The 11695-nt window shown below is 33.6% G+C and overlaps 1 protein-coding gene across 2 annotated transcripts in view; it reads left to right on the forward strand.

Annotated features, from left to right (window-relative positions):
- The window catches only part of LOC125672011 (NACHT domain- and WD repeat-containing protein 1-like), a 35160-nt gene extending 30856 nt beyond the window's left edge, over positions 1-4304 (forward strand). For both annotated transcript variants that reach the window (XM_056161303.1, XM_048908059.2), the window contains one exon: positions 512-4304. In XM_056161303.1, the coding sequence (XP_056017278.1) occupies positions 512-751 (240 nt within the window). In that variant the 3' untranslated portion in view covers positions 752-4304. The remainder of the gene's footprint in view (positions 1-511) is intronic.
- The last annotated feature ends 7391 nt before the right edge of the window (positions 4305-11695 follow it).

The following is an 11695-nucleotide window of genomic DNA, read 5'->3' on the forward strand; positions in this document are numbered from 1 at the left end:
TTCAGACCTGGAGAAACATCTCATTGGTATGGTACAGTTATAAATAATCAAATAACAATTAATATATAATATAGTGAGTATATAACCATGTGAAAAGAATCATGTGACCAAATATGGAGGATGGACAAACATATAACATATCTTATAAGTTTCGTAGGCTCATTGCCTTTATCAAAAACCTTGCTAAATTACATAATGCTTTTCTGTTTCTTATTGAAAAAAGTTGCACAAGTTTGAACATGATTTCGTTAAAATCACATTTCTGACATTTTCTTTGAGATCTTGCTATTGTTTGAGTATTGACCCTTTTCTATCAACAGCTCATGTGCAGATATTCTAAATTTTTTACTCAATATTGTAGTAAAATTTTTTGGTAAACATTTTCTTGAATAGTACTGAAGATAAAAACTATCAGGTAGATGCAGAATCAGTATAATTTTTTTTTCTTCTTATTGTTTTTGATAATTCATCAAAATTACAATGTTATGGATATCAGGTGTTTCATTGATAGGTGATCAAGGCTGCATTTTCTCCCAACGTGAAGTGGGTGGCGTCAGCTTGTCAGAACAACACAATCAAGCTCTGGGACACGTCCTCCGGAAAAGAAATTTTCAGCACACGTGTGGACGCTGAGGTCCAGCAGATGAAATTTTCCCCCAATTCCAAATATCTGATCCTCCTGACAGGGACAGACTTCACGAGAGTACTAATTTATAGAATGCACTCTGAAACAAACAAGGAAATTTCCTAAGTTAGAGTTGTCTCTCTTTAGATGACTAGCATCCTCTGTATGTAAAATTGAAAAATTTTATATACATTATGTACAAATTTTTCCTCATTGCTTAAATTTTACCTGTGCCTCAAACAGTGGCCACAGACTTAGAAACATTTCTAATTTATCCATCTTAAACCCTAAATGAACCAAATTTTCATTCAACGATATTTATAAATTCACATGTAATTCACATACACTGAAAATGTGAATCTTGTATTTAGACTAAATTTGAAAACAAAAAACCACAATATTAATTAGATTTTCTAAGTGTGATTTTTTTTATTTATTTGGATATGTTGTAAGGATTACCTAGTTAGTGTCTTCTGTAACATTCAACATTGCTTAAATTTTCACAGTGACTGCACACACATTGAAATATGCTCTTTGCGATGATGCTGGTGGGGCTTTCGACCCACAATTAGTCTTTTTTTTTCACACAAGTATAATTGAATTATAAGTACAATTAAAAATTATTGCATTTGCACATTTTTTTTGTTTTATTAGATAGGATCTGTCTTGGTTTGTTGTATATAAAGTCCACTCTTTGATATAAGTATATATTCTTGACACTCCACATATTTATACATGTAATTATATAGGTCTGTGATATTAACCATCTTAGAACAGGTGCTTCTCTTCTGACTGCCTGCTTCACCAGAAAACTGAAATCTTGTGTACTGGGCGATACTTTTGCCCTGTTGTTTGTAAAATATGCCCTTTACTTTTTGTATCTTTGGAATTATAGCATTGTTATTCATGTAGTGAAATTTTAAATCACCTAAAGAAAACAAAAATAAATCTGTCACAAGGGGGGGGGGGGGCATAAATAACTTGATATTCTGTAAAATTAGTATGCTTTGTTTTCTATACTTGGGATAATTGATTTAGTGAAGACTTGCTACAAACTTTACAAGTTGAGTCCAGTGAAAAAAATGTCTTTATTAAAAAATTTTAATTTCAAAACAGTTGCCATGTAGGCATTTGGCAAAAGAGGTATGGATTTAACTTCAATCAGATTTTATTGAGGCATTTATTGGTTGTCAGAGTATGTACAGATTGTGCGATTTCTGGTTATGCATGTTTTTGTGATAGTTGTTAGAGATATTTACGTATTGTGGAGTTTTTACATATTTTTTCTTTCCTTGAATACAATATCATGTTTTCTATTGCACACACTGTGGTATGGTTTTGTGTATTTATTATATATTTATATTTTCAAGAAAGACATAAATATGATATTCAGGTATTTTTTGTGTTGTTTTTTTTAATTGTATTTTGCAATTTATCTCTTTTAAAAAAATGAATTTAATATCTTTCGTTTAATTTTGATTTTTCATCTAATCATGCACTCTAGTTTTAGCGTACAGAGAGTAAAATAAGAATGCCTGGATGAAAATCAGAATGAAAAAAATTATTTACAGAAATCATACACAATTTAAATTTTCTGTCTCAGATACAATTAATGGAAAGCTAATTTTTAGACACTGGTTTCACCTGCATGCAGGTATCAGTAAAATTATGTAATTGTCAAACTGGAAACATGTTGTCATGTATTTTTCTATAACCCAGAGATCAATATGAATTAATTAATATATTTTCAAAGATTTTCATAATTATATGTGATCATCTTGTGCACAATATATAAATACAATACCTGTATAATTCATCTAGTGGTGATGTTGCATATACAACATTACCTCAATAAGCAGTCTATCTCTCTCTTCTTTTTTTTTTTTTTTTTTTTTTTTGCCCCGTTTGTTCACATGCAATCTAAATACAGTAATAATTAGAAGAGGAATCATTTAGATCAAAAATTTTCAGTCTGGATGAACAAAGTCCTGGAAAACCATCAAAGCAGAAATAAATTAAATATACATGAGTTGGTTAAGGTCAGGATTTTTATAGTATGTACAAGCAACACAGGGGATCACGTGAAACGGGTGGGAATACCCTGGTTTACAATGGATGAAGTCTCTCATACATTTTCTTCCAAGAACAATTGTACTTTACATTATAATCCTTTGAAATGAATTTTGATCATCTAATTTAAACATGGGGGGGGGGGGGATAAAATTGTGTCCTGTATCTGTTGATGATGGTGTGATATTGTATATTGAAATGGTTTGGAGATGATTTTGAACCATTATTAGCAATTTATCTTGAAATACTCCATATTACAGCATACAAAATTTCTGGTCCTGTAAAACTCTTTTGTTTCTTCCCTTTGTTTGCACTGTTTACTGTACAATTTTTCATTTTTTTTTATGCCTATAATTTTTATAAAACCTATACAAATATTTTCACAAACTGTAATTATTTTTTTAATTCAATATTCAAATGTTCTTCCATCTTAGTTCTATTAATGTACAAATGTATGTTTATTTCTTAACCTTATTTTAGTCAACTTTTACAGTTTTATTTATTTGTAGTAAGTGAAGGCACGCTAAATATTTACATAGGTATTAACCATGATGCACCTGTTCTGTTCATCAGTAGAAGTTAAATTATTTTATTTTTATATTTGATTGTTATAAACTGAATATTACCATTTATTTATTCCATTTACCTACAATGAATGGAAGAAGGAGTAGGTATTTTTTATGGAAATGAGGTAATTCATAACTATTCCTCCAGATTGTTATGTAAATTTGGTGATTTATAACAGCACAGAAAAAACAGCATGTACACTAAATTATTCTCTCTTTTTTCACTTTAATTGTTTTTTCTTGTAAACACAGTTGAACAAATTTACACAGTGTGAATGCATGAATCTTATAACACTGAACACATGAAGAGATTGTATTTATCAAGAAGTTGGTGATAAATTTCTGTTAGATTTTCCTTAGAAATCCCAATAGCCCAGAGGAGCTTATCTTGACAACATGATAAAAAGAAACTATTAATTGATTGCCAATTAAAAGTGAAAGAAATATGAATTTAATTAAGAAAACAAATTGTAAGCTGATAAGAAAATGGCACAAGAAATCAACATGTCTGTGTGAAATATACAGTAATTGCAGAAAACACATGTGATGGATTTGGAATTGGGTCTGCACTGCTGTGTGTTCATGCTGGGTAGATCTCTCTGGTGTGTTAAGTGGGAATTTATGAATTTAATTATGAGTGTTGACAGGTGTTGTAGGACATATTGTAAAATATGGAATTTTTCTGATTCATGTCCTTTATATGAAAAAAAAAAAAAGAAAACATCATCTGTGGCAATGGGTTGTCAACCTGGTATTTTGATTTTTAGGAGTATTGTAGATTTTTCTGTGCAATTATATTAAACTTTATTTTTTCTTTTTAACACGTGTCCTTACATTCATGATTAAGTGGTGGGAATGCATTTATCATTTTTGCCTGATTATTTTTAACTTTTGATTCATCTGTGCGTGCACATTGTCACACCTGTTAAGGAGAAGTATCAATTTGGAATTTTGTCCATGTGTGTCTCTCTTGTTACATCTTGTTTGAATATTCATGTTTGGTATTGTTAATAAAACATTTATTAAAAGCAATATAGATCACATCAATGTTTTGTCAATGATGTCATCAGTGTTTAATGCTGATATATCACCGTAGAAGAAGGTGTTGATATAATACACGTTTGCAGTTTGTCAAAAGTTTAATTTCAAATGAACATACTCTGATTTAATTTATTTTTATGAATTACCAGCTATATATATATATAATATATATATATATATATATATATATATATATATATATATAAAAACAGAACTTTCAGTCATATACAGTTTTGAATTCTGAAAATCAAGTTACCTAAGTACCATTGTACATCGTGAGATGTGTAAAATAAGACAGGATTTTAAGTCCAATCGTACTCTATACAAAAGTATTGCATCATTTCTACAATTTATTGATCAAAAAAATTCAAGTGGAGTGTCTGTAGATTCTGTAATATTCTGAACATCGTGGTTTTTAACCAAATAAAAAAATCATCCTCGTAAATTCACATGGAAAATGCTCATCCCTGTACTTTTGTTGTGCGTCAAAGAAGAAACAACTAGATACTATTTACATAAAAAGATTCTTGATCAATATCCGAGTGTGTAGATTAATTATGAATTTGTAAAAATAATTATAGTCATCCCTGACCGTATGCACAGTTTGTAATAGACATTTCCTGAGGATATTACTTTTCTACGAAGGCTTATTTTGTCCTATTTAGATTTTTATTTATTTATTTTTTACAAACAATAAGAACATAGTTGAGTCCTTGTTATTTGCATGAATTTCTTCTTTACACGATACACACTCTGATACAGAAATTCTTGATTTTGTTGTAGTATCACAACTTAACCATTATAAGTGTAAATCGTCACCACGAACGAATTTTGGAGAAAATTACGATTTCTTAAATCAGCTCACGAATTATAGTACCCGCAAAATTTAAGCACGTCAATGAATCCATGAAAATAAATATATCATTGCATTTGCTCACACTTACGTCATACATCTCTTCATTGTACCGTTATTGTAGTTTATTAGTTACCAAATTCGCCATCGGATGCCATGAAGTTTTATTCTATACTTACATTTACTGATACCTTTACCAATTGAAATGCTAGCCATTTCCTCGTGAATGTGTTATGTGCGTATAAATCTTGATAAATATAGTACGACTATTCTACCGGCTGGAAATATTCCGACAGAAATGAAAGTAAAATGTAAATATAAAAAAATGAATTTCATTTTTGAAAATGCATGAGGATAGCTTCATGCCAGAATATACTTCTCTACTAACGCTAACGCGCCTCGTGAGGTATGATGGTGTAAAGCCACAATGAAATTATTTTTTAAATACCAGGTTAAAATGAATCATGAGTTTTTATAGATATTACATTGGAAAATATTCATATGGACGTTTTGGCCAATTTTTATTTGTTTTTTCTTGCTTTGTTTTCCTCCTCGCTGTGCGCACGTGCATGAACTTCTCAGTGGCCGAATTGGGTTACGTTCGAGTCGCATTCTTTCCTCAGGTGTACAATATTTCAAATGTTATCCTTATACGAAAATTCTACAAGTAGTTAGCAGCAAAAGACACGGCGAAGGAATCGTACCAATGTTGGCCGGCCGCCTTTGATTGACAACGAATAGGGATAAATCTGGCATATCGTGGGGCGACTTCAACCAGTGACCAGATGTCAGTTTCACTCCCGTGTTGAATAAATAATATTTCATGAGAATTTTATGTGCTTGACTGACGGCTTGCATTTTTCCCTACCCTTTTCTTTATTTTATGAAATATACATGTTAATACATGTTTGTTTATTTGTGCAGACGGTTGCCATGTTAACACGGAACAGAAAATGTCTCTTTCAAATCAAAGCAAAATAAATGAATATGATATGGTATAGATATACTGGTGGCTGAAATCGTGCTTCTCTTTGTCTCATTTTACTTCAAAGGAGTTGGGGAGCCACGTGCTGGCGGATGAAAGAGGAAGTAGAAAAGACGAAACGTTTGGGTCACAGACATTTTAATCTACGAACCTGATTTATATAAAATGGAAATTTATATGGATACATTGATTTTTTAAGCACATATAGACATTTCGGTGAGATACATCAATGAAAGTGTTATAGTAAATGAATTGTTGCTTTTGATAATTTTCGATGACACGAACAACTACATTTTCCACCATGTGGTTGACGCGATATTAAAGTCTCAACTATCGCTAGAATGGCGATACTGAAATGTAAAATTATAAAATGGTGATAATAGTAAAATCAAACAAAACACACACAGGACATAAACAAAATAATAATGATAAAAACAAACACCACAACCTCCCCCCAACACAAACACCACCACCTCCCCCCAACACAAACACACCCACCCTCTCACACAAAAAAGTTGTCGGGAAAGTGGACATGACCTGTTTCTTTATTTTGGGTGATTCGTGAGCAAGAACATCGTTGGGTGTCTTGATTCATTAATATTAAAAGGAATTGCGAAATATTCAAGGTAACAAATGCTGACTGCATAGTCTGGATAGAAGATACGTTAGTGTCTATACATGTAGATGTAGACTAAGTGCTTTTTTCTTTCTTTTTGTTTTCATTTCCAATTTTAGATACTTTAGTAAATACGCGTAGCATTTTTTTTTTATCTAAAGCTACTGTAGATCATTTATTTTATTTCGCGTTTGTGGGGGTGGGGGGTTCCGGTGTTTATTCGCGGATATAATTATTCGCGGGAATACGGTTTAAATTCACTTATATTTCGCGAATTGATCCGCTCCCGTACTTCTGATCGTAATATTTTAGCACACGTACATGTGTGCAACATGCACTGTAGATTTCACAGGTGCTTGAGGACAGGAACCCCCAACCCCCCCGATATAGACCCCCGGGCCTTTTCGACTTTTTTTTCATAAATCATCTTTTTATAACATATTTGTAATCTAACCTATACCATCGGTCCGAAAAATTACCTAAAATAAACGTTTTATAAAAATTCGTAACCCACTTTGTTTTTATATATAGAGTGGGTTAGATTACAAATATGTTATAAAAAGATGATTTATGAAAAAAAAAAGTCGAAAAGGCCCGGGGGTCTATATCGGGGGGGGGGGGGGGTCCTGTCCTCAAGCACCTGTGGTAGATTTACGTAATATGTTGACTTCTTGATGCCCATGTTTGCTAGTGATAATTACATGAGTAGTTCTTACTTTATTAAAGAAATTTACCTGTAATTGTTTTTCATTTTTTATCGTAACTTTTTAAGATGCAGTTTCAAAAATGACGACACCGACTTTGTGCATAGCTTTTTTTTTCTTCGAAGAGAAAAAATTATTACAGGGTCTAACTTCTCCCCCTCATCAAGTGCTTAACAAAGAAGTCGAGAGGGGAATTTAAGTTTTAGCAACACCCCCGTCTTCATCAAGAAAACGTAAAAGATATGGCAATAGAGAGATTATTCATGCGTTTTATGGTACACGTTATGTGTGTACAGTACATTCTGGTATACTACGAAATACCTTTGTGACAGTTGGTAATGCGTAAATATTTACTTGCCAAAAGTAGAAATAAACGCGAGAAATTTGAATTCGCGAATGTAAAGTATCGCGAATTAACGCGGAATTAAATCTCTCGCGAATAATAAGTGATCTACAGTATTCAAAGATATCTTAATAGCTAAGCTACGAGTAGTGAGTCTTTTCGATATGCCTACTTATAAATATTTACATTAACCAATAAACCTACGCTATTTTAATGTGTTTTAAAAATTTCTCAAAAACATAACATAAAAGACTAAATTACATTACAACATATAGATACATTGTATAAGCTTAAGGAGTAGAGGTCCGAGTCGTGTGCATTATAGGGGACGTCAAAAAAAGCAAGCATGGGGGTGATCTCTGCATATCATTGGCTTTGCCGTTTATTCAAATGATTCCGTATTCCCATTCTTTTATTATGTCGCCAGGATAAAAACAGCATACATATTCATATATGTACCTTGGATATAATACATGTATATTAACAATTATATTACGATGTGGTTCTATTACAACTCTCTGATAGCGATGTTAAATTTAGTTTCTGTCCATGCTTTGAGAGCGGCGAGAATCCAACTTTAAACTTTGTATATGGACAGAGATTTGTTGAGTAGACATTGATCCGGTTAAGAGATAGTGATCCGGTGAAGAGACAATGATCCGGTGTGTAGACAGTGATCCGTTGAGTAGACAGTGATCTGATGGACAGACAGTGATCCGGTGAACAGACAGTGATCCGTTGAGCAGACAGTGATTCTGTGAATAGACAGTGGTCCGGTGAACAGACAGTGATCCGTTGAGTAGACAGTGATCTGATGGACAGACAGTGGGATCACAGACAGCGATCCGTTGAGCAGACAGTGATTCGGTGAACAGACAGTGATCCGTTGAGCAGACAGTGATTCTGTGAATAGACAGTGATCCGGTGAACAGACAGTGATCTGTTGAGTAGACAGTGATCTGATGGACAGACAGTGGGATCACAGACAGTGATCCGTTGAGCAGACAGTGATTCGGTGAACAGACAGTGATCCGTTGAGCAGACAGTGATTCTGTGAATAGACAGTGATCCGGTGAACAGACAGTGATCTGTTGAGTAGACAGTGACCTGGTGAACAGACAGTGATCCCGTGAACAGACAGTGGTCCAGTGAACAGTGGTACGGAGAACGGACAGTGATCTGTTGAGTAGACAGTGATCAGGTAAACAGACAGTGATCCGGTGAACAGTGATCCGGTGAGGAGGAGCCTTTACATAATACTGTACATGTATATTGATAAACGCAGTCCAATTTGAGATATTTTTATAACTTCTTATGTATATGGACAATATTTCTTGTCAGGATAGCTTCCAATGTGCTCTTGTATTACATGTATATAGTATATAAGAAGTTGATCGTTACACAGTATTCCGCTGCGAACCCAATTTTCAAATTTAAGGGAAATTTGTGGTATCGTGTTTATAAAAATATAAAAGATAAAAGAAGCAATAATTTCTTCCACTCTCAGGGCAATAAATAACAACATCCTTCTGATTAATTTAATTACTTTTATTGATAAACCATACATTTCCCCCCAAAACCCTTAAAATTTGCGTCATTTTGTTGATTATACTCTATCAAAAATGACAGAAAACAGTAAAAATTACTACAGAGGAGACATATTTCAATCCCTATAAAATCTATAAAATCCAGGAGCTTCCGGGGGCTTCGTCCCCTGGACCCCCACCAGGGTTTTGACCTGGACCCATTGGGGGCCTCAAGGCGGTCCCACACCCCCTGCCTCATAAAGTTGCGCCCCTCTAACCACAATTCCTGGATCTGCCCCTAAAGTCGTCAATATTTTGGATATTAAAATAAAACAAAACAAACAAGTGAAAATTAATTAAATAGTTTTAGATATGATTTTCCTTCATACTACATAAGGAATCTACTACTAATATTACCATCCGAAAATTACATCTGCTAAAAGACGAGAAAATGTTTCCGTACAGTTGGGGTCGCTGTGAACATTGCCTGCTTTTCTATCAATTGTTGCAATATAATTTCTGTATATAATCATTGTATTTATATTGTGATGGATCATGTGACCTAAACCTGCAAATCATAGTTGGTTGTTGAATTTAGAAATTGTGTATGCTAACACTTTATTTTTGTATCATATTTTTTAGAACTACTTTATGATATAAGATTATAATTTGATAAATGAAAGGAAAAAAAGACACAGAAATTCACTTCGAAAACCATCGAATCTACCAAACTTGACTCTTGAACATATCCGTTTCTGATAAATGCACATGTGTGTACCCCCCCCTTCTTTAATCTGAAGAAAAAAATGTGTTCAAAGCAAATATTTGTGTTTGATATTAGTTATCTTTCTATCTCATGAAAACCGGTGTAAATTAAAGACATAAAAATGACAGATTAAAATATCAAAGATATAGAAAAAAAAGTACATTTAATCGCTTGACTTTGAAGAATATTTTGAAAAGACTTATTTATGCATTATGCACCAGTGTAAACAAAAATCCTCGAAACAAATTTTCAGTCCTAAACGTAGAAGAAAAAAAAAGTCATGAACATAGCAGGAAGATCCCCATAGATACCGAGGCCATGACTGTGATAACAACAGAAGTAGCCAGCGCCCTGTGTGCAGTGAAAAGCGGCAAAGTGTACACGATATCCCCAATACGCACCAGGGGACGAAACAACGATGAAAGTGGATGAAACAAACCCGTAGCCGTTTGATGATATACACTGTGTCTGAATTCTGTATGTATTTTCAAAAATCGGATGTGTAATTTTTTTTATTTAATTCGCATCCGATAAATTCCTACGTGATCTATCCTGGTTTTGTGTAGGTTGTTCATGTGCCTCGGTACTTGAAGAGGCGCGTGCATTTTCGAAATGGGATTAGCGGAACCACTTTTGCCATACTTCAGTCTTAATGGCATCCTCGTGGTGATCGTTGAAACTCGTTGACAAATGCAAGTGCTTACATATAAGTAAGTATTCAGATGCTAAATGACGAGAACATAAGGAAGATTTCTACTGCCTTACCAGTTGTTAATGTCAGCTGAAAATTCGGAAGAAAATTAGTTCAAAATTAAAATATATAAACTTTATACAAGTGTCGATACACGTAGCTGAATATCTTTGTATCTCATCAACGATTTAACTTTCTCAATGATAACTTGGGGAGAACTCCATCTTCGTCGAAAGCATTTATCTTTAATTTGCCAAGATGGTCGAACAGTCGAACGATTCCAAAAGGTTTGTATGGTGGCATACACCCCCACCCACCCACCCACCCCTACCCTCCATGCGAGTAACTCTTCTACAAAGTATGTCGACATGCAACTAACCTATGTCTACACTTTACATTATGTTCACGTGCGAGCTGAATGTGATCGGTTAAGAATTCACAAAAAATTCGATAGAATATTCAATATCGCCTAGCCTAGGTGTGACATGCCGCATGCGAAGTCTTTATTATTCATGTTGCCACGCAAGTGATTCTGTTGTCACGCAAGTGATTTTGTTGCCACACAAGTTACTTTGTTGTTACGCAAGTTACTTTGTTGTTACACAAGTTTATTTTGTTGTTACGCAAGTTTATTTTGTTGTCACGCAAGTTATTTTGTTATCACGTAAGTATTTATGTCGACATGTAAGTTATTTATGCTTGCATCAAAGAATATTTTTGCGCGTCAGCTTACTTAGATAAGTTGCATGGCTACAGAAATAACTTTGTCGATATAAGTTACTTGCATTTCGCATGTTGCCGCATGTCACATGTGGGTACACGCGATTTTTGTCAATTCTTACCCTATCGGATATAAAGTTAATTTGCATGTGAAAATAATTATGTTACACGATGACATATAGGTAATTT

This window comes from Ostrea edulis, chromosome 4 (assembly GCF_947568905.1).
Source record: "Ostrea edulis chromosome 4, xbOstEdul1.1, whole genome shotgun sequence".
NCBI classification, from domain to species: domain Eukaryota; kingdom Metazoa; phylum Mollusca; class Bivalvia; order Ostreida; family Ostreidae; genus Ostrea; species Ostrea edulis.